This window comes from Lissotriton helveticus, chromosome 3_1 (genome assembly GCF_964261635.1).
Source record: "Lissotriton helveticus chromosome 3_1, aLisHel1.1, whole genome shotgun sequence".
Classification (NCBI taxonomy): domain Eukaryota; kingdom Metazoa; phylum Chordata; class Amphibia; order Caudata; family Salamandridae; genus Lissotriton; species Lissotriton helveticus.
Genome location: NC_136061.1, coordinates 1,482,325,740 through 1,482,349,976, shown reverse-complemented (window position 1 = coordinate 1,482,349,976; position 24,237 = coordinate 1,482,325,740). Strand labels below are relative to the sequence as shown.

The 24,237-nt window shown below is 47.3% G+C and overlaps 1 protein-coding gene across 3 annotated transcripts in view; it reads left to right on the top strand.

The window, feature by feature from the left end:
- The window catches only part of EI24 (EI24 autophagy associated transmembrane protein), a 380,944-nt gene that overhangs the window by 153,634 nt on the left and 203,073 nt on the right, over positions 1-24,237 (top strand). For 2 of the 3 annotated variants that reach the window (XM_078682120.1, XM_078682118.1), the window contains exons 4-5: positions 3,760-3,820; positions 20,641-20,707. In XM_078682120.1, coding sequence (XP_078538246.1) covers positions 3,760-3,820; positions 20,641-20,707 — 128 coding nt within the window. The remainder of the gene's footprint in view (positions 1-3,759; positions 3,821-20,640; positions 20,708-24,237) is intronic. The other variant, XM_078682119.1, reaches the window with a different exon arrangement.

Sequence of the window (24,237 nt, the reverse complement as noted above, 5' to 3'; positions counted from 1 at the left end):
GGTCTGCGGTGGGTTTTTTCAGGAGGGCGTTGATCTCAGCGTGCTTCCAGCTCTCAGGGAAGGTAGCTGACGAGAAGGAGCGGTTTATGATGTTCCGTAGGTGGGGTGCGATGATGGTGTCGGCCTTGTTGAAGATGTGACGGGGGCATGGGTCGGAGGGCGAGACGGAGTGGATGGTGTTCATGATGTGGATGGTGTCTTCACTGTTGATGGGGGTCCAGGAGTTGATTGTAGTGGTGGGGGTCATTGGGCTGGTGTCCGGCGGTGGGGGTTGGGGTCCGAAGCTGTCTTGTATGTCTGCAATCTTGTGGTGGAAGAATGTGGCGAGGGCGTTGCAGAGGTCTTGCGAAGGGGTGATGTCGTCATTGCTGGCGTCCGGGTTTGAGAACTCTCTGACGATGTTGAATAGTTCCTTGCTGTTGTGTGTGTTGTTGTCTAGTCGTTCCTTGAGCGATGTCCTCTTGCTGTTCCGGATCTGCTGATGGTGTTCGCGGGTGGCGGATTTGAGGGTTGTCATGTTTTCCGTAGTCCGTTCTTTGCGCCAGTTCTTTTTGAGAGTTCGGCAGGCTTTCTTTGCGGCTTTGAGAGTGTCCGTGAGCCAGGAGGGTTTTCTGGTGGTGGTCTTGCTGTGGGTGGTCTTGAGTGGAGCGAGGTCGTCGGCGCAGTTGGTGATCCAATGTGCAAGGTTGAGCGCTGCGATGTTGGTGTCGGGAATGTTGGGGTTGGCAGGTGGGTTCTGGCTCAGTGATGTGGTGAGTTGGTTTATGGTGATTTTGCTCCAGCATCTGCGGGGGATCCGAAGGGTGTGGTGGTGAGATATGGTCATTTTGAACGTGAAGTGTACGCAGTCCAGTGTAGTCCTGTGGCGTGGTTGAAGGCGATGTGGTTGCTGGCTGAGAAGATGGCGCGAGGGTGTGTCCGGCGAGGTGAGTGGGGAAGTCCACTAGTTGCTTGAGTCCGAAGCTGGCGAGGTTGTCGAGCAGTGTGGCGGTGGCGCTGTTGTTGTTGTTTTCTAGGTGAAATTTCAGGTCTCCTAGGAGGATGTAGTCTGGTGAGGCTAGGGCGTGCGGGCTGATGAGGTCGGCGATGGTTTAGTTGAATTGTGCTCGTGGTCCCGGGGGTCTGTAGATGAGCGTTCCTCTGAGGGTGGTCTGGGGGTCGGTGTGGATCTGGAAGTGTAGGTGTTCGGCGGTGGTGGTGGTGTCTTCGGTGTTGGCCGTGATGCTGATGGTGTTCCTGTAGAGGATGGCGATCCCTCCTCCTGATTTGTTGATGCGGTCCCTTCGGGTGATTTTGTAGCCGTCCGGGATGGCTATGGCGATGTCGGGGGCAGAGGAGGCGTTCATCCAGGTTTCCGTGAGGAAGGCGACGTCCGGTGCTGTTGAGTCGAGGAGGTCCCAGAGGTCGATGGCGTGCTTGTGTATGGAGCGGGTGTTGAGGAGGATGCACTTGAGGTGGTTGTTGCCGTTTGGTTTGGCGGGCGTGGAGCGGTTTTGGAGGCAGGTGAATTTGCAGGCTCGACAGGTGAAGGGTCCGTGGGTGCGCTTGGGGGTGGCTTGATAGCATGCGGGCGGTCGTCCGGTGTTGAATGCGTTGAGGGTGGCGGGGTTGTATCTCAGTCGGTTGGTCTGGGTCTGGCGAGGTCCAGGGGTTCTGACGCTGGGCGCGGACCAGGCATGGACAGGCGTAGACGGGCTTGCCATTGACATGCCTTCGGTGCGCCATTGGCGCGTTTGCGTGGTCTCCGCCATAAATGGCCAAGTGGGAGGGAGGAGCAGCTGGGAGGCGGGAGCGGGGCGGCGAATGGGAACGGGGAGCGGGTACAGAAAGGAAAAAGGGGTGGGGCCGCAGGGGAGCAGCGGCAGGGAGCGGGGGGTGCACAGAGCGGGAAAACGGTCCCGAGAAGGGCGGCGAGGGAGCAGAAAAACACAACCACAATATCAATAACACAGTGACAATCGCGGGCACAGAATACAATAAGTACACAACTACTCAGCTGCAGGAGCAGCGGCGAACTCGCGGCAGCAGCGGAGAGGACCTGGGCACACTCACGGGGAGGTCGCGCAGTGCGTGGAGCGACCGGCCCTGAGCAGAGATTTAGTTTTAAGTAGTGTTCTTCTGTATACCTAGTCAACTCAGCAAGTCGTCTTTAAAGCCCGATTGGGGTTAGATCCATTAATATGGCGTCGTCTGCATATATTAGGCAGCTCAACTTTAGATTTCCTAATTTAGGGAAACCCCTTTGCTAGGCGTAACGAAAAGAGAGGGGGCCTCCCTGCACAGTACTTAGGGGGGCCCCCTCCGGGCTCAAGCAGGAGCTCTCCAGGCCAGAGTTAAGTGCCGAGGGGGCCCCTTGGAGCTAGGGGGGCCCCCGCACCCCGTGTACTTGGAAAATCATTAACATAAAGAGAAACCTCAGACCCCAGCCCTGATCCCTAAAATCCTGCCCCTGCCAAAACACTATCCCGACCCCAGCCCCCATGCCCTGTTCCCTAAAACTGAGTCCCCACCCCTGAAAACTAGCCCTCCCCCACCCTGAGCCCTAAAACTGCCCCCCACTCCTGAAAACTGACACTCCCTCCTTCCCAGCCTTGAGCCCTAAAACTCAGCCCCCAGCCCTAAACAATACCCCCCCCCCCCCCAGCCCCACTTAACAGGCTGCATCTCAGAGCTTTCTCTCCCGATCCTTCCTGTTCCTCTCCCTGCCCATCTGCTTATCTAGACCGTTGGCTGCCTTAGCAATTCATATGCGTGGTTCAGGAAAGCATTGTTCTGCGTGCATTGAAACAGCACCCATGGCTCAGCCCTCATTGTTTTTTCCCAGAAATTATTAGAGCTTTGTTACAAACAAGCTAGACAAAGGGGAACATCCTATACACCAGAATCGGTAAACAACTCACCAGAAGACTGCAATCCATTCAGAACTCGGTTGCGAAAGTCACTATCAACCGAATCGACCCCCCACCACTCCCGCCGCAAGTGCATCACACTGCACCTCAAGTAACTCGACCATACCTCAATAGCCGAATCTCCTTTCACAAACCCACCAGACACTTCTGATCACCTGTACTCTTGCTAGCACAAATCCCACGAATAGACCGAACTGGCGCATAGGCTTTTTTTCTACATCGCTCCTAAAGAATTGAACAACCAGCTGTTACTCATCATACCCTCCTCCTAAATTCTCGAGTTCTGCAAGAAGCTGAAAGCCCTGGTTCTTTCGATTAGTCCCACCAACTGCCCTACGCTGCACCACACCTGCTATGCTAGGATACCCTCCCAGGTGATAGCACGACAAATCCACAATGATAAAGTAAAAAAAAAAATCAGGGATAGAAAAGAACTACAAGAATGAGATAAAGAGGCACATAGTGTAGGGTATTGGAAGAAAAAGGCTTGTAGTGACTCAAAAAAAGGTCGTTTTTCTACTCTGCATCCTCAGTACTGATGGTGGGCTCCTAAGAAAAACTTTAGGACCCTGCACGTGAGAGTTTACAAATCAAACACTGGATCTGTTCCTTGCACAGAGGTTAGTCACTGGGTCTCTGACGCTCATTATCTTGTGTGTTGTTTTGCAGTGTTAGATATGAATTATTTATATAGTGCTAGGGCTGCTTCTAAGTACTGGTTCTGAAAGTTATGTGTGTGTTCACATTTGTGCCAGAATGGTACAGCTTCTATGCTTCTGGGGATAAAAGGTGAAATATGGTGTTACTAATGAGTAAGAAGCAAATGGGATGTGTCTTTTATTGTTTCCAGCGAGCCCCGCATCGTCAGCAGGATTTTTCAGTGCTGCGCCTGGAATGGAGGAGTGTTTTGGGTGAGTACATATTTTATTTTTTGTAGGTACTTCAATTCACCCAGCCTTTTGATTAAGACTTTACTAGTATTTGAAGCAGATTATCACATTATTAGACAAAACTGATAGACTAGCTAAGCATTCATACTCCAATTATTTTTTCCTAAAAAAAATAATTATTTATTTGTAAACATTTCTTGTGGAGTAATGTTATGGAAAAATACAAATACATATCCCATTAGGCAACATAACCTATTTTATTATTTATATTTAATTTAAAAGTTAGTTGACGATATAGTTGCAGTGCCTCTAAGATCTGTTTTAGGACTTGATGGTTTAGAGCTTTTTTGCTAGTGGTTGGAAATGTACATTATATACTTTAAAAAAAAAACATTTTATTACTTTTTCCATCCAAAATAATTTAAAGTAAAAAAAAAAGTGTTTTAGGACAGTTAACGGATTTCTACTCCGTCGTCGTCTTAAACATTAAGCAATTTAGGTGAATAGATTTTGTGTTATCGAGAGAAATAAAAGTAAGAGGTTAGTTAGCTTTAACAGTTGTATCTGGATTTCCTGAATTCCTGCATTTTTTGTAAAGATCTTTTTAGTGGCATTTAAAGTTGCCATTTGATACTTTACAGTTGCAATATTCAATTTGTTTATAATGAAAATGTTGACCTTCCATTCTCCTTAGTCTACTCATCACAATTATGCGTTCTCGCAATTGTAATAAAGTTATACATCATGAATGACTGAAAAATTTCTGACCTAACAAATCAATTGCCATAATGTGTACACCCTATTAGTGGTTATTCCAGGTCTTGCAGTTAGGAGTTGTTGGTGTTTGAGGTACAGCGATGAGCAGTGTCACCAAATAATATTTGTTGCACTGTGTGCAGTTGGAGGCCATTAACAGGAGGGTGTAACTTGGTGGAAATCATAGACTTTCAAAGAAAACCATAGAGATAATGCAAAGTAAACTGAAAAGGTGCCACGTATATTATGTTGCCGAGGGTAGAAGGAGGCCATATGTCCATCCACCATATTGGTGTGTGTCTTGTCTAGGTCCTAATGTAGGGGTCACATGCACCTGGGGCCAAGCCAAGGGTGCGCTCAACATGTACCCCCTCTCAAATAGGGTAAGGTATCCACTGTGCCCCTTCCTGGTATCTTCCCATTTGTAACGGTATCTACCCCTACGTGCCCAGCAATGTCACGTCTCATGTCTCTGTTACCATTATCTATGTCTTCTGGCTCTGTCTCTGTCTCTTGGTGTTTCCAGCTATTTAGGATTTCTTGCCGTAAGGCCGCCAGTGGGCACCTATGCAATCCGTGGGCATCCTCTTGTCTGAGTACTTGTCCTTCAACTTCCGCCAACATCATGACAATTTATTTCCAGGCTTCTATGGTTTGCCCCATTGCTATCTGGCGGCGCGCTAGGTCCAAGTTTAAGTCTAGAAACCGTGAATCCACTTTCTTCGTTTTGGGCCTTGAGAAGCTTCCCGAGAGGCAAGTCTCTATTTTGCAGGGAAGAGCATGGCCCAGTGTGGTCTGATGTCACAGGCGCACTTCAGTCAAGAATGCCATGGGTCTGTGGCATTCCCAAGTCATATGACAGAAGTCTGCGTCGAGCACCCTACATCGTAGACAGCCGGGGTTCACCCCTGTTTATGATCTGTAATCTATGGGGGGTGAGATATGTCATATGCAAAAAGCTAAATTGTATATATTTTAGCCTAATGTTGTGTCGGGATACCATCTTTTTTTTTTTGTTCTTTTTTTTTATTAACAACAAAAGAAAGGGTGGTGGTCGTCACAGTCAGAGTACATAATAATCATATGTGCGTCCTGGGAGAACACAAAGCATACAAAGTATTTACATTATGAGAGTTTGCATAGCAGTGCATCACAGTAATTTTCACAGTGTGAGCGGCTCGTCAACCAGGGCAGTTTTGGGGGCTCCCATAGGTTGCCTCTATATTCATTCCAATAGGACCACACTTCAATCCATTTCCGGGGGCATCCACGTGCCACGTACACTGTTTTCTCCTGGAGCATGCACCAGTCAATATCCGTCTTCCAGGAGCTCAATCTCGGCGGTGCCACTGCCCCCCACAGCCTAGCTATGTTCCCTTTTGCGATTGCTAATCCCAACGTCGCCCATAGTCTCCCTCGAGGTGGCATATCCGTGGGTTCCCAGATGTTCAGCAGGCACCTTTTTGCTTCCAGTTGCAGCTCCACCCCCCACACCTCTTGCATACAGCGGGTCACCCGGTTCCAATAATTCCGCAGCACGGGGCATTCCCACAGTATGTGAAAATAGGTCCCCATTTCCCCACACCCCCTCCTACAGAGCCCATCCTCACTACGTCCCATCCGCTGCAGTCTGGTCCCGGAAAGATATAATCGGTGGAGAATTTTTAGTTGGATCAGTCTGAGTCTAGCCCATGTGGCTACCTCCTTAGGGGAAGCAAGCGCACTCCTCCACTCCTCCTCATCAATTTCCAAACCATCAGCCTCCCATTTCCCTCTGAGGGGCAACAACAGGTCTCGAGAGTTGTTAATGATTTTTTTGTATGTGAGTGAGATGGCGTGTTCAGGGAGGTGGCCGTCTAGGAGTCTATCCTCCAGGGGGGAAGAGTCTGGGGGCTGGGTCCCTGAGGGGATGTTCGTCTGAAGGGAGTGTCTGACCTGCAGATATCGGAAATGTTCTGTACTTCCTAGTTCGTAAGTGCGTTGGAGTGAGGCAAAGGACACTACCCCATCAGGACCCCATAGGTCTTTAACCGCTTCCGCGCTACCGCGAATTCCCGCCGTGCGCTGAAATTTCAAAAATGGCTTGTTTGTGACAAAGCCAGCTCGTCATGCGCGCAGCGCAGGTAACGCCCATGACGAGCTGGCTTTGTCACCCGCGCTGAAGGGGTTAATGCAGGAGATTCCAATTAGGTCCCAATTACGGAACCCTTTAGTGCGACCCAGAGTGCCCAGCTTCTCTGAGACCCACAGCGGGGTAGCCATTGTAAGGGTGTTGGCCCATCCCAATTTGCGCTGTACAATGTGCCATAGCTGAACTGAATGCTTCGTGGGCCCCGTGAGTTGGTACCTACCAGGCCTAGAATAGAGCGCCGCCTCAAAGTTCCCACCCGGCAAGAGCCACCGGTCCATGCCGTATCCAGGATCATTCCCGTCGCAATATGTGCCCTGATTAATGGCTGAGAGATGTGCAGCCCAATAATACATTCGGATGTCCGGGAGCGCTATGCCTCCGTCAAACCACCCCAAGGTCAATTTTTGAAGGGATATGCGCGGCGTCCCAGACCATAGTAGTTCTCTTTGTGTGGCTTCGATGGACGCAAAGTATGATTGCGGGACCAAGTCCGGATAGTTTTGTAGGACATATAAGAATCTTGGCAGTGCCATCATTTTAAAGAGTGCCGCCCTTCCCTGGAGGGACAGCGGGAGCCTCCGCCAGGAGGCAGAGTCCCATTTAAACCGCTATAGGGGCGGCAGGAGAATCCACTCATACCTAGTGGCCTTCTCTTTAGACATAGATTCCAAGGTACCGGAACCCCTCCGTTGCCACCTTAATCGGGTAGTTTCGAGGGACTGTCGGAGGGTCTCCATGTAATACGTAGAGTAAGGACTTGTCCCAGTGGATGCTATATCCTGAGTTTCTCCCGAAATTGGTGAAGATGTCCATGACTTCTATGAGGGACTTACGAGGTCTTGTGAGGTATAGGAGGATATCGTCCGCGTAAAGCGAAATCCTGTCCTCATATCCGTCAGCCCAGCGGATCTCCTTCAGGGAGAGATCTTGTCTGATCCAAGCAGCCAGGGGCTCCAGCGACAGGGCAAAAAGCAGGGGTGAGAGGGGACATCCCTGTCGCGTCCCCCTCCTGAGAGCAAACACCTCACAGGCTTTATTATTGACCGAGACCTGGGTCAGGGGCTCAGTGTAAAGGAGGCGCACCCACCCAATGAAGCTAGGTCCGAAGCCCGGTTTCCGGAGGACCGCCATCATGTAGGGCCATTCAAGCGTGTCAAATGCCATTGCGGCATCAAGAGACACCACAATCGCATCTTCCTGGAGAGTGTGACAGCGCCCCAGCACCCCATGGAGCCGACGGAGATTGAGGGCCGTGTTTCAGTGGGGCACAAAGCCCGACTGGTCCGGGTGGACTAGTGTGAGTAGGACAAGTTTGAGCCTATTGGCGAGGACCTTGGCCAAGATTTTGGGCTCTGCGTTTAATAAAGATATAGGGCTATAAGAGGCACAGGAATCTCTCGGCTTCCTCTCTTTCAGGATGGCCACTATTGTGGCAATGCGCTGGTCACGCGGTAGAATACCCTTCTCCCTGCTCTCCTCAAACATATGTTTTAAATACGGACGAAGACCATCCGACTTGAGCTTGTACAGCTCAATCGGCAGACCGTTAGGCCCAAGGGCTTTTCCCGGTCAAAGGTCCCTAATATCCCGGACCAGCTCTTCTGCGGTGAGCGGCGTCTCCAAGGTTTCCCGCTCGGTCTCCGAAAGGACGGGCAGACGGATGTCAGCCAGTAAGGAAACAGAGTCTTCCTCTGGCCTTTCAGATTCTTTACTGTAAACCCTTTGATAGTGCGACGCAAATTCCCTAACTATTTCACGGGGTTCCGTGATAACGGCCCCTGAATCAACCTTGAGCTCCACCACCACTCTCTGCGCCTGTTGTTTTTTGTCTAACCAGGCTATAAGCTTGCCCGCCTTGTCTCCTTGATCGTATAACCTGCCCTCCCTGTCTCTAGCTATAGTCTTAACAGCGTCAGTGACCAAGGCCTTATATTCTGCCACTTTGAGTTGCATCTGATGGACTGTCCTAGGGTCACCACCACTCTGTGCTGCAGTTTCAAGCGCACGGAGGTCTCTCTCCATGTCGACCATTTGTGCCTGCCGTTCCCTGCGGCGGCCAGCGATCGCCGAGAGGGCCTCCCCTCTAAGCACGGTCTTGAAGGCCTCCCACAGTATCACTGATGACTCTACCGTACCATCATTATTCTCAAAATAGCGGTCAATCGAGAGAGTCAGCGTCTTCCTCATGTCTTCGCTGCGAAGGTACCAAGCATTAATTGGCGCTACACAACCCTCTTGTCTGTCCCCCACTGTGAGATGGGCCAGCAACGGTGAGTGGTCTGAGACACCCCTTGCTAAGTGTGTGATTTGGTGGATTGTAGTGGAATGCTGCATAGGTGCTAAAATGTAGTCAATGCGGTAGAATGAGCGGTGTGGGCCTGAAAAGAAAGTGTATTGTGTGTCCGTGGGGTGACGGAGTCGCCAGAGGTCAGTAAGACCAAGCAGGATACCATCTTAATGTATTGCAGCATCCTCCCCCACTCCTTTTCTGGGATGTTGTGCTAGAGTCTCCCATCTAGTTTTTAATGGCTCTAGAGTCACCCTTCCCATCTCGTTCATAGCTCGGTAAAACCATCTCACTAAGTAGCAAGCTGAGCACATTGAGAGAAGGAGCTGAAGGACCGATTAAGTTTTGGCTGTTCCTCCTGTCCCCTAGCCCATAGATCCCTAAACATATGTACTAAGTCGCCATCTGTTAGGAATTGACCCCCGGGCAAGTCATGGGTTCATGAAGCGTGCAAGGGCACCTTGTAGAAAGCAGTCCCCCACTGTCACGATTCCCGCCTCTGTCCAGCCTGAATGTTGATTAGTTGTAAAATTTGTAATCGGGTCTCCATGGGGGAGTCCCATCCGTGGTAGTGCCGGTTCATATAGTGGAGCCCTACGGGTTCGTACAAGGTGTTGACAACAATGCTGTAATGCTGCATAGAGTAATACCTTTGGCCGAGAAGTGGCTACCCTCGGGTTCAGCAGGTGAGACAACATTAATCCACAGTAAGGGGCTTTTTCCCAAGATGTCTCCAGTGTGTTTGATCCGCATCCAATGTTTGAGCCACCCATTGGAGCTGCGCAGCCAGGTAGCATAGCTCAAAATCTGGCACTATCAGGCCGCCTACATCCGGCAGGTGCCTCATGATTGCTGGGAACTCCCTATGTTGGCCCCCGTCCCAGATTAGGTCACGGAAAAGGGCATCTAGCTGTCAGACCCAAATCACTAGTATTTTACCCGCAGATTGCTAACAAAAAAAATACAATCGTCGGAGGAATAGCACCATTTTTGTAAGCGGCACTCGCGCCATGAGTGGGAGGCTCATTGATCTCCAAAACACCACATTAGACCACAGGGCTCGGAGAACCTGACTCAGGTTCCCCTCTCTTATGTCTTCTAGGTCATGATTTACCCTCACTCTTATGTATTTAAAGGATGTGGAGGACCAGACGAAGCCTGGTGGTAGTTCCAGAGGCAGAGGTGTCCCCACCACACAAGGGAATACACAGGTCTTGAGGCAGTTAACTGTCCGGCTTAATAGTAGTCCAAAGTTCTCCAAAAGGCGTGTAGCTCTGCATATGTCAGCCGCTCCACAACTGAGGTATAAAAGGAGATAATCAGCATATAAAGAGATGTTTTTTGACCATCCACCATCAGTCAACTGCCCCTGCCCTCCGTCCGTAACAGCTCTGCCAATGACTCCAAGGCCAAGGCAAAAAGTAGAGGAGACAGCAGGCAGCCCTGTCTAGTACCCTGAAACACCCCCCATATGGGGCGTAAAAGGTGTTCCAGTTCTTCATCCGAGCCAGCGGGTCCATGTACAGGAAGGCAACCCATTTGATCCACTGCTCCCCTAGTCCCATCGTTTGCATGGTTGTCATGAGGAAGCTCCATCTAATAGAGTCAAAGGACTCTTCCAAGTTTATTGACAAGAGGAAGGCCTCCCGATCCGCTTGTTCCTCAGGGTGATAGAGGATGTAAAAGAGTCTCCGGAGATTGGGTGATGTACAATGGCTGGGAATAAAGCTGTTTGGTCTCTGTGTATCATCATTTGCATATAGGAAAGTCGTCTATTTGCTAGTATTTTTCTGAGGATTTTAAAATCCATCTTCACCATGGGCAGGCGGTGAAAAACGGTTGATGGTGCCCCCACCATCCACCTTCTTCGGCAAGGGAACTGCTGTGGTGGTCCGCATGTACTCCAGAAGCCGTCTGCTCTGATAGGAGTCAGAGTATAGTGTCATCAATTCAGGGCCCAGTAAATGTATGAAGGTGGAGTAAAATTCCGCCGGGAGCCCATCTTTAATTGCCATGTGCACTTTCTGAAGGAACATTGGCTCTCCTAGCTCCCCTCTAGCCATTGGTGGTAGTAGTGGGAGTGTTACCTGATATAAGAATCTAGTCTGCGCACCTTAAAGTAACATTCATCATTAGTCCACCATATAGAAATGCAGGTGCACATGGCATTAAAAGATGCAATCCAGTGTCCATTCTGTAAAGCCCGCTGTGATCGTATGGGCAGTGGTGCTCATCAATGGGGTTGAACAGTCCAGATTAACATCTGCCACACAGTTAAAATCTCCACCTAGGAACACATCGCCCACTGGGTTTGTCCATTGATGCTGAGAGTGAGTGAAAAAAGGCCACTTGATCACTATAGGGTGCATATATGCTCCTCAATATAATCTCTCTGCCCAGTAGCAGACCTCTTAACAAGACATAGCAGCCTTCCTTACCTATGAGGGATTACAAACACTAAATAGGGGTCCCTACCCTCAGCCAAATCACAGTGCCTCTCACACATCCTGAGGAGGTGGCATACAACTGGCCCCACCACATACAGCACAATCGCTCCATCTCTACACCAAGAATGTGCGTTTCCTGAAGCATGTCAATTTGCACTACTCATCAGTTGAGGAAGCGATGTATATTGTGTCTAATGGGCCCCATCCCTCGGACATTCCATGTCAAACATTTAAAATCCTGAGCTGTAGTGTAGTGTAGTGTAGTTCCTATATTCCCAATAGGCTCTGCACATTGGAATAATATATCCCATAGATGTGACGTAGGACTGGAGTCTACTAGGTCTCTATCGACTATATTAAACTTAATTGTGAGTGCCAACTAGCTCAGAGGTCACTAGAAACTTTCTCGAATACACAAGAAGGGATTCGTTTCTGACAAGCGCATAAACATGACAACTTTGTTTCCCCAAGATAAAACTGATCTTCAGAGTCGTGGAAACATTAGATAGATATTTCACTCAGTCAATCGTGCATGCTTCGTTTCACCAGAGGTGCAGGGAAAAAGAGAGGCGGGCGTTTTCAATAAAAGTATTTATTGAACAGTCTTCTTTCTTGTGCAGATGAAATTTACTGCTACAATTGTAATACTGGCTGTAAAGTATAATGCGTACAGCAAGAAGAGTATTATAAAATAATACTGTAAAAGCATGGTATGGTTTCTAGACCATAAAATACATACATAAATAACAAAGGCTAAAAAGTACTCAACTGGTGCTTCTAAAATACGCCTACCCCGATGTACCTAACCTAAGTCTAGTGCAAGGGAAGGAGTATGTGAGGTGTAGCAAAAATCTAGTAATATTTTGCCAAGAATCTATCCAAGATTTCTCTTAGGGTCTAATAAGCTCCGTACCTTGGTTTAGAATGAAGGTCAGCCTCAGGACTCGATTTCCCAACATCCCGCAAGGGTATCTTGGAAACACTGGAGCTGGATTTCTCGGCAAGAGAACAGACAGCGTCTCTCTGTGTGTCTGCTGGAGGGTCTGCTTCCTTCAGCACTTGCTGCAGCAGGATGTGTCGGGCAAGTAGATAGTCAAACTGCTCTAAACCACCGTGTCTTTGCTAGGGCAAGTGTGGCATATTTATACCTTGAAGGTGCTGAGTTTGACGTACAGTTGGACATCATACCGTCATCAAAGAGTCTCAGTTCTTTGAAAACTCCATGACTTCTTGGACAAATCAATATTCAAGCAAGGGGAAGTCCCTAACTGCTGAAGCAGAGTTTTCCAAGAAATCGTGGATTTTCGGAACTAGTGGAAGTAGCCATGCCATATTTGGACTGCATGAGCTATGTCTAAATATGGTTGTGATTTCTATGCCTATATAAGGATATGGTGATTTATACCTATATAAAGGCATGAATCGGGAAAGTTACACTAGGGTCCTAAAATGCTATACAACATTAGTAGTCCTGCATCAGTGATTGATATTATCAGACATTTAACATGAGCACTTGATCTTGTAGCCCATTCTCTCCCCTTTATTCCCTTTGTAGAGACAAAGAAAAAACAAGAATAATAACACAATCCCAAACCATGAATACTCTTTTCCCAGGGCAGATCAGCAACGGTTGCACGTCCAAACTTCACACAATCATAAAACATTGACATTCTTAAATCCCACCAGATTCCAAGTAGACGTCAGGTGAAGGAGTAGGCAGGCATAATTCAGTCACCAGACCGCTTGCTCTTCTCCAGCTGTGGCTTACCTAGAAGGAGCTAAGGAGCTCCCTGCTGTAATTCACCGTACTCCAGTATATAGAACCAAGGCATTAGCAATTTGCTCCCACACTATTTCTTGGACTCCCAACCCTCGGGGACCATCTCCGATTCACTTGTGCTAAAGCAGTTAGAAGAGGCCAGCACTTTTACGAATGAGACAAGTCTCTTTTTAGTTTCAGAATCACTGGTTCAGTCAAGTTTCCATTAAGCCCTCTCCAGGTTTCTGCCAAAGAAATATCAGTTGTTCCAGCCCCCGCCAGGCGGCCTTTAGATCGCCAAGCAGAGACCTGACCCGTGCAGCCATCCTCATTCCCTCCATTGGGTTTCATGTTAAATTGAACCTTCGAAGTGACTGAGGAGTAATCAAAGGTGGACCTTCTCCATTTATTAGTGAGCTATCCGGTTCTGATTCTGTGGCCCCCCCCCCCTCGTGTGGGAGACACTGTTAGTCTAGCCCAGTCTGGGAGGTGAAAACTGCTGCTGCCTGAATTGCTTCAGCCCCTTCCAAATTAGTCTGTTCTTTGATGGGGTTCCGCAGCGTGCTTCTGCTCCTGGGTCTACAGACCCTCCTCCTGCATTTAGGTACTTCATCCGGGGATCTCTCTGGCCCGTCCTCTCGGGATGATCCAGCTTTATAGGCTTACCAGGCAGTCCCATACTTCCCGAGGATCTTCATAGAAATAAGCTTTGCCATCCAACATAAGTTTCAATCTGGCCGAGAACATAAGCGAGTATTGCACACCTTCAACCTCTATGTAGGAAGCTCTCTTGGATTGTACAGCTAAGATATTGTCCGGAAAAAACATGACCCTTCCGTTTCATACCTCTTAAGGACCCTCATTTCTGGCAGTTTGTAGAAGGATATCGCAATTTCGAAAGTGAAGGAGTTTGGCAACTACTGGACGTGGCGGTCTGCCCGGGCCTTGGTTGGAACTCTATGCGCTCTCTCGCGTAAGAAGAAGAGAGTTAGTTGGTTTGGTGAGACTACAGTCTTCATCCAGTTTTCCAGGTAGGTCACGATGTCTCTTCCTTGCGTCCCCTCCCTCAGTCCCACAACTCGAACATTTCTCCCTCTGTGTGGACCTTCGGCATCTTTAGCACAACGTTCTAGGACTTGTACCTTGTTTGTGAGTGGTGTAATTTCCGGGCCACATCAAGATGCGCTGGTCTTAATACGTTGAGTCATATTCCACCTCTGCAACTTTATCTGTTATTATAGTCTGCTCTTAGCAATTCCAACCCCACCAAGACTGTACCAATTTCTTGTTGAAGTGTGCTTTTGGTGTCCGTATTCTATCAAATTGTATTGCATGGGAGGTGCAGGGCTGGGTCAGAAATCATCGGGCCATGTGGCCCCCAAGGAGCAGGAATCTCCGGTTACTTCCTTTGTGTTAGTGCCAGGCGCTTCTAGCAATATGTCCCTAGGGAGATGGGCCAGTGAGGCAGTAGGCCTACTCCAATACTTTGTTATTTATGTATGTATTTTACCGGTTCACCGCGGCCTCTCTTAATGCTCCCGGCCGCCTCCCTTAAATACACCAGTCTCTGTGTGGGCCGTCTGATCCTGTTGCTTGGAGCCGGAGTGGAGAGCTCTCCCATTTACCCAGAACAGGGGCTTACCTCAGTCTCCAATGCGACGCCACTGGCGACACCCGCTCCGTCACCTCAGTCGGCGTCCGCTCGTCCCAGGTAGTTTTAGTATTGTAGGCTCAGCAGTCGCGTGCCTCGGGTGTCTCGTCCTCTGCACTAAGTACGTTCCCAGACCCAGGATCAAGCAGCCCGGGATGGCGCAAGGCTGGACAGCATATTTTCGGAGTCGTATGGCCCTTCGATGGGTCAGTTCTGCAGGAGAATTTTCTGGGTCAGAGTGGAGCGATGTGGTCACGCGGCTGCCATCTTTGGCATACTAGCCACGCCCCTCCTAAATTCTTTCTTGTGACATGATTTTCACCATGTCTTAAACACCTGCGGGATTTCACCCAGAGGCCTCCATTTAAGACAACTGGAGTTCTCTTCCAGGTATAGAAGATTTTGGTGTGAAGAAATAGCTAAGGCTTCCAGTGAATTTTTTGTTTGCGGTCTATTCTCTTTGAATATATTTAAATGATAACCTTTGTTTGGAATTAGACTATCATATTTGTTCTACATTTTTGCTAATCTTTTCAGCAAGTACTGGGAAAAATGTAATTTTCCCCTTGTCTTTGATCCATTCTTTAGATTGACTTTACATGACATTTTCACAGCCGAACACGATGTGAAGTGTTTAGATCAAATGTTCAGGAACGATTGAGATAAAAGAAGAGAGCAGAAAAAATTTCAACGAAGGGCAGTGAAACGGGATGACGAGGAAACGTGGTAGTGTGACTGGAGACTGAGTTAGCTACCATCCCTTCTGTGACAGCCCTAGAGATGGGTGGGATCAACTTGCAACACTCATGAGCTGTGCAAAGCATGAAACCGGATTAGATGTGTATTAATGCTGTGCTTGAACCGTGTCACTTGCTTTTCTACACATTCAGCCGCTACCCCGCACAATGGTTACCAAGCATGTGGTGCTGGCATCTTCACTCCATTTTCCCATTCTTACAAAAAAACTTGGTAGCTATTGTGGAATCTAGAAGAAGTTTACTGGAGAAATGAATCCAACAGAACACATCTTGTCCAAAAGTAGCCTTCTTTATTAGGTTGCAAATAGGTGATAAAATAGGAAGTGTGCCTCACAAGGAGCAGCAGCATCCTCATGCTCAGCCTCCACTCTCTGCTGCTATTTAACCCTGTTACAAAATACGACATTTCAATGACATTATCACCTAGGAAAATAAGCTTGAGATCAAGGAATGTAGAAAAAAAGACAAGACACAGCTCACCTCTCTTCCTTGCATACAGTTCTGGTAAGACTAGAAACTACCGTTTTTGATCATAGTGGGCATCTCAATGTGTTTCTAATGTATCCCATTCCGTAACAATCTGAGAACATTTATAGAATCCAACGGGAGACCACCAATGTTGAGATTGAAATATTTCACCACTTCACTTTCCTGGTTTATATTCAAGTTTAATGTAGCAATATTGTGCCATGTAGACAGTGAGAATGTTAAAACTTTATTCATATCCAATCAGCTTCTCCTGTTAATGCATTTGATCTCATTCTGAATGTCTTTCATGATGGACCTCCTTTAATGTTAAAATTAGGCAACTGAAATATAGATGATCTGAACTCTATATTTGAAAGTAATCGAAATAATTCGCGATAAAACTAACATTAAAATTATATCCTCATATCTTTTTTAAAAAAACAGTTCAGTGTGCAATCTAGCTATTATCTTCCTATTAAAGCATTTTGTGCAATTTCAAATAACATAGACCGGCCTATAATCATAATGTTACTAGACCTGCGGGTGTAGCAGTTTGAACAATTTACACGACCAAACTGTAATATATTTGACCTGTTAACTGGTCTATTTGGTTTGATATAATATACTAAAGGTTTCCTTCATGCATACTAAGAGTCTAGCCCACATATAGGGAACGCATGGCCCCTGACATGCCGCGTTCTCATCAGGGCGAGTCAAAACTGTTTTTCAGTTAATCTTTAAAAACTCACTTCTAATAAATCTATTACTAAAGCATGAGGTGGTAGTGCACTGTCATTTACAAGCAACCAATTTTCCACTGAAATGGCCAAAAATGTTCCCACTAACATGTAGTTTTACTTTTGAAGGTATATAATGTATAACCAATAATATGTGGAAATTGGGTTTCATCAAACATATTTATCATTTGTACATGATTTGTTTTGTGCATTTTTATAGCGCACAAATGTTCGGGGGCGTCTAGGCGCTTATACCAGAGAGTCCAGTAACGTTGCAGTTGAAACTGTGGATGTTAGTTGGCGAAGAGCCAGGTTTTTAGCGATTTCCCGAAAGATAGCAGCGTAGGGCTGCTGGTATGCAGACCGGGAGCGAGTTTCATGTCTTGAGTGTCCCTAACAAAAAGCTTCTTCCACCCAATCGGGCTTTCTTGAACCTGGGTGTTTGGAGGAGTTTACTATGTGCAGTTCTTAGACTTCTGGAAGGCACGTACCAGTTAAGATATTTCTCCAGGAATTGAGGACCAGCACCATGCAGCTCCTTAAAAGCTAGGCATTGGGATTTAAATTCGATCCTCTTGTCCAGTGCAGGGCTCTCTGACAGTGTGAGACAGACTTGGACCTAGGAATATCAAGCAGTAGTCCAGCTGCTGCATTTTGGAGCCGCTGGAGCCTCCGTAGATACTGCCATGTATAAACCATTACCATAGTCCAATCTGGACTGGGCTAATGCTGTTGCCAGTGTTTTTAGGGAATCTTGCAGGATGAAGGGGCAAACAATCCTGATTATTTTTAAGATGAAAATAGTTTAAGTGAGGGTACTGATCTGATTTTTGAATGTCAGTTTGTCATCAAAAATGAACCCTAAGTTTTTCACCTTCTGCTCTGGAACTGGAAAGTCGCCCAAACTGGGCGGGGGGGCACCATCTAGGTGACCAAAAGGAGGTATCGGTACCGGGCAAAAAAAGTCAGTCTTTCCGCCGTTAAATTTTAGGCAGTTAGACCTCATCCACAGGTTTACCTACATCATGCAGCTATGAAAACGATCGGCTGTCTCTTCAACAGTGCTTGAAACTGACACCACTAGCTGGGAGTCATCAGCGTATATGACCACTGAGAAGCCGAACTGCTTGATCATTGTGACCAGCGGGGTAACATATAGATTGAAAAGCGTATGGCTCAGGAACGAGCCCTTGGCACACCCCAGGGGAGTTTAAATTGCTCGGACGATAAAACTCTGGGCTCTACTGATAGAACCCTATTGGAGAGAAATTATGGCAGCAGCTTAAGGGCGTTGCCTCTGATTCCTGGCTCAAATAACCTGTTGGCTAATATTTAATGGCTCACTGTGTCAGAGGCCGCCGATAGATCGAACAAAATCAGGGCGGCCTTACCCCCAGTGTCCATCATTGCTCTGAATTCTTTTGCCCCCATGACCAGTGATACGTCCCTCCCGGAACCCGCATTGTGAGGTATCTACAATGTCAGTGGAGGAGATGAATGCTGTGAGCTATGCATTTAGTATTTTCTCTAACCCCTTAGCCGGGAAGGGTAGTCTGGATATGGGTCGATAGCTGCTAGGAAATGCTTGATTGAGATTGTTTTTTTTTTTTTTTAAGAGTGGTAGAATTGATGTTGTTTTCCAGCCGTCAGGGAAGGTGCCTGAGCGAATTATTTAATTGAATACTACACCTAGTAGTTCACTGATGATTTTGAGAGTCAGGTGCAGTATTTTGGGAGGACAAGAGTCGGATGGAGCCCCCGTTGTAGACATTTTTACCTCGTGGGTAATCTGTTCTGTGGGAGGAGATGAAAAAGGAAGTAAGCAGATTGGATGGGAAAGATGTGACTGCTGAAATGTTCCCAGAAACTGTATTATAAATCCCTAAAGGATTTGTACACCGTCTCCACTTTATCCCTAAAAGATTGTGCTAGTAAGTTACAGGATTCGGTGCTGCTTTCCATCCTAGTTGGTTCTGGTAGTTTGTCTAGGCTTTTAACTGTAGAAAAAAGGCTCCTTACTAGAGTTATTTGCTTGCAATATTTTTTATGAAAAGTATTAAATTTTTTCTTCCATTATCAGTTTCTTATAGTCTGCTAGTGATTGTGCATATTTTTTTTCCTATAGGCTCGTAGTTTGCTCTCCACTGCCTCTCCATCCTTCTATAGACTTGTTTTTGTGCTCCTAGTTTGTCAGAGAACCACGGTTCTGATGGATTTTTCCACCTGGAAAGCAAGTTCTTCACCCGAGCTAGAGTAACGACTGTGGTTTTAATCTAGGTGGAAATCTGTGGGCAGCAGTATTGGCGTCAATAGTAAGGTCTGGCTTTGTGTGGGATAGAGACATTTGTAGAGTGAGGGGGTCAAAATTCCTCCAGTCGCGACTTTTAAATATGACAAGAGGGTTATGAGGTCTCGAGGTGTGCTGATCTGTACTTAAAGTGAACAATATAGCTTTATGGTCTGTCCATGGGACGGGCAGCACTCCAGAGACCTTCGAAGATGGATTTGACATAAATATTACAACTAAGGTATGCCATGTGTCATGGGTAGCCTGCTTGACTATCTGTGTCGGGTAGAAACTAGCCATGGTATCAACTAGTGAGGTTGTGTTGTGGTCATCCAATTTTTCTAAATAATAATTAATCTCCTTACACTGTGAAATCAGATGCATCGATACTAGATTCTTAAAAGGGCTAATGGCATTCACAAAGGTGTTCTTGACCTTGGGGCCTGTATAGAATGCTCTTAAGTGTATAGGTTTTAACTTAGCGTAATCCAAAAGGATAGTGTTTCGGGGAGCTTTCCGCTGTGGACCCTAAAACTCGCAAATCATATCTAACGATGATTGCTAGCCCCGACCCTGCTTGTCTTCTCTAAGAATAGAGTATCCTGCTGGGATTGCTAAGGCCAGCTTTTGGGTCGAAAGATTCTTCCGCTCAGATCAGATTTTAGAGTCCTGTGGCTGCGACGGTAAGTCTCCACAGGACATGCTTCATTTTTTATTGTTCTGTAAGTATTATGTGACTCTCCGAAAAAACGTTATTATCCACATTTTTAAAAGATTCGAGTTTAAGCGGGTGGGGTCAGCTTTTATTTATTAACAATTGTTGTCTGGTGATACTGTCCCCCTTGTTCTGAACTTTTTAAATACAGCGGTGAGGCTTTGAGGCTGTTGTGGCTAACTGATAGTGGTTTTCAAACAACGGTATGGTGCCTTATTAGGAATGTTGGTGATACAACCAGTTTAGTCAGGGATTTTGGGCTTATTTTTGTTTTCTGCCTTCCTGTTTTAATGTTTCTTGTATATGTATCCTATAACTTTTTTATGTATTGTATGAGATTTTAAAGCTAGATTTGCTATTTAAGTGATTTTTGCATGTATAACTTTTGTTTCAAATTATATTTAACACTATGTACGGTTTTAGAATGCTTTTATGGTTTTATACAGAAACCAAATAAAGTACATTTGATTGATTGCACAGCATACCCTTTACTCTTGTTTGTGGCATTTGTACTCTGTTTTTTGGTATATGAACCCAGTGCATTTCAGAAGCATATCCTTAACCTTTTCTGGTCAGAAACTAGAGAGTTAGTGCATTTTGAATCGGGCTAATTATGCTCACTTTCAACCAATGCAGTCCACTGGTTTTGCCTGTTTGTGTCCATGACTACAGTTTCAATGTTTAATACCAGTCCTTTAATTTTCAGTCTAACATTACAATTTGTGTTTTGGCCAATTGCATTAGCAAATATATATTCGTTGTACTAGATCAAGAAACCAGAAAACACACACAATCAGAACTGTTACTGATAAGAGCTCATCGTGTTGTTCTTACTTTGTCCGCAGCTCAGTCTCCTCCTGTTCTATCGTGTGTTCATACCTGTGCTTCAGTCTGCTACAGCACAAATAATCGGTAAGTAAACCATGAATTATTAATGCAGCACTATTCTATGACAAAGTTGTTTATGTGCATTTCTAAACTTTGAGGGTTCAGTCTACATCAATGTCCTAAGAGTGTGGATTAGCAGAAGCTTTGAAATATGAGGGCTTTCCTCTGCCCTGAAGCACGTGCAATAAGCAGAGAACCAAGTTCGAAATTGCTAAAAAAAAAAAAATTACAAATTTGTCTTAATTCAGAGTTGAAAACCCAAATCGCAATGTTAAGCATCTCTTGTCACTAGTATGTTAACAAGTTGCTGCTGCACAATGCATCCTGCTTACTTATTTGAAGTTGTTGCCTGTTTGCAATGCCCTGCTGTAATTCATTAGGATTTGAAATGAATCGCATACACTTTACTCACTGTCTGCTGATGACACATGCTTTGATTGCACAAGGGTAGACGTGTTTTCTTTAGGATGGTGTGGGGATCTGGGGTCCCAAAGGGTGCAGAACACAAAGCCACGGGGTACAAGTTCGGTTGACTACTTTTATTGAGGCTTGTCAACAAACAAAGTTCATAACAGGGTCTATGGGGTGGGTGATTTGAGTTCTCTTCCCTCCGTTTGTGCTGTCTTGGTCCCTTGGTCGGTGGTCCTGCTTGGTCTCTGGTTTTGATTCCCGGATTTCTGGGCCTCAGAAGGGAAACAAGAAGATATAGGGTCCGGATTAGTCTGTGCTATATTACTAGGTTGAGTGCTACCGTCACCGAGCAATAAGTGGGCCCACCGGGTTTGCAAACGGTGTAGAAAACACTCTCCTGGCTTCTGCGTCCCTCTGTCTCCTCCACAGGTACTCCTCCTTCCGCCCCTCGGCTCCCCTCGCTCTCCGCTCCTTGCCTCTCCACGCTCTCCACTCTTTGACTCCCCTCGCTCTCCGCTCCTCGCCTCTCCACCCTCTCCACTCTTCGGCTCCCCTCGCTCTCCGCTCCTCGCCTCTCCACGCTATCCACTCTTCAGCTCTCCTCTCCGCCCTCCAGGTGCTCGACTCTCTGGTCTCCAACGCTGCACCCCGTAGGTTCCTCCTTTTCCCTTCTTGTTCTCCTCTCTTCCGCTAGTGGGCGTGACTCCGCCCCCTCCAGCCGTCCGGCGACTAGAGCGCTGGTGATTTCCGGGTCTTGCATTAGTGGCAATGAGGAAGTCCACAACTGTTTCGCCCCACGGGCGTCCTCCTGCTCCTCCTCCTCACACATCTCCCCCGTAAGAACAGACTGGGAGACCACTCGGGGCAGGGATAAATAGTCAGCGCAGACTTGCCTGGACCCGGGGGACATGCAGTGTCTGAAACGAAAAAGGTTGCAGGGACATAAACCAACGGAGGATACGTTGGTTGGTGTCCTTGTTATGCGCCAGCCAGGTCAAATTGCATGATCTGTTAAAGTGAATGAATGACCCAAGAGGTAGTACTGCAGGGCTTCAATTGCCCATTTGATCGCCAGGCATTCCTTTTCTATTGTGGAGTAATGGATCTCCCTAGGGAACAGTTTTCTGCTTATGAACAGGATGGGCACCAACTCACCGTCCGAATTGGGTTGTTGTAGGACCGCACCCAAGCCTACTCCTGACGCGTCGGTCTGCAGGACAACGCTTTTTTGGAAGTCCGGGCAGCGTAAGACGGGGGCTGTGCATATTGCGTTTTTGAGGGTTTGGAAACTCTCCTCGTGGTGGTTACCCCAGGTTCTGATTTGCATTGGCTGTGTATTGACCAGGAGGTTAGTAAGGGGGCTGGCCAGGGTGGAAAAGTGTGGGATGAAGCGCCTGTAGTAGCCTATGAACCCCAAGAAGGACCTGACATCTTTTTTTTGTTTTGGGGATAGGGATCGCCTGGACTGCCTCTATTTTGCTTATCTGGGATTTTATATGCCCCCATGTATTGTATACCCTAGATAGTGTATGGAGTCTGTAGCTAACAGTGATTTTTTTGGGTTGATCTTAAGCCCTGCATCTTGGATTGCTGAAAGCACTAAAAAGAGATTCTTCAGATGGTCCTCCCAGGTGGGACTAAACACCACTATATCGTCAATATAGGCGGCTGCGTATTCCCTATGGGGTTGAAGGAGCCGATCCATGAGCCTTAGGAACGTTGCGGGTGCTCTATGTAGACCAAAGGGTAGTACACAAAAGTGATAGAGGCCAGTGGGGGTCGAAAAGGCAGTCTTTTCTTTTGCTTGGGGTGACAAAGGGATCTGCCAGTACCCTTTTGTAAGGTCCAGGGTTGTCATGTAGGTGGCAGATCCCAGTTTCCCCAGCAACTCATCGACCCGCGGCATTGGGTAAATGTCAAACTTTGTAACGTTATTCACTTGTCGGAAGTCAATACAGAAACGTAAGCTTCAGTCCGGTTTCGGCACTAATACTATGGGAGAGCACCAATTGCTTGTAGAGGCCTCTATAATGTGGGCCTGCAGCATAGCAGACACCTCTTTTTCCACGGCTTCCCTCCTAGCCTCAGGAATGCGGTATGGTCTTTGTTTGACGATGGTATCGTTCAAGACCACGATATCGTGTTGTACCAATGTAGTCAATCCGGGACTGGAAGAAAAAAGACCAGAAAATTGGACGAGGGTGGCTTTCAGCTGGGCTCGCTGGGAGGGTGTGACTATGTCAACTATGGGGGCTTCCTCTGTTGGTGACGGTGTGGTGGGGGCTGCGGGAAGGTCCAAGGGACTCTGTGTGGTTACCAGAAGGGAGGACCTACCCTCTCCTGTATTCTCAGGGGTTTCCACCAATTTCTTCAGGTGGTTGACTTGGTATATTTGTTTTGCGCCTGGATGCAGGGGTTGGAGTACACTCTAAGTGACAGGAGACACTTTCTTCTCTATGACGTAGGGTCCTTGCCATTTTGACAGCAGCTTGTTGTCGGAGGTGGGAAGGAGTAGGAGTACCTTTTCTCCGGGCTGGAATGTTCTAACCGTACTATTACGATCATAGAGACGTTTCTGAGCGGTTTGGGCCGTCTCCATATGATCATGGACTAGACCACGTATGCGGGTGATGGCGGTCTTTAAATCTGCTGCGTATTGTCGGAGGGGTCTTCCCTCCTCCTACTCTTCCTCATCCCACTGCTCCGCGGCCATATCTAGCAGTGTCCAGGGTTTCCTGCCGAAGATGATCTCGAACGGGGAGTATCCTGTGGATTTATGCTCCTGTATTCTTATGGCAAACATTATGAGGGGTAGCTGTTGATCCCAGTCCTTTCCTGTGTCTGAGATTACCTTGCGGAGCATATTCTTTATGGTTTTGTTATAGCGCTCCACAAGGCCATCTGTCTGGGGGTGATAGACGGATGTCCGTATCCTTAGGATACCCAGGATCCCGCACACTTGTGCCATCAGGCGAAACATGAATGGGGTCCCTTGATCGGTGAGGATCTCTTCGGGAAACCCCACTCGAGTAAACAAGGTAACCATGGCTCTGGCTATCACAGGGGTCGTCATTGATTTCAGGGGAAATGCTTCAGGGTACCGGCTAGCGTAATCTACAACTACCAACAGATATTTGTGGCCT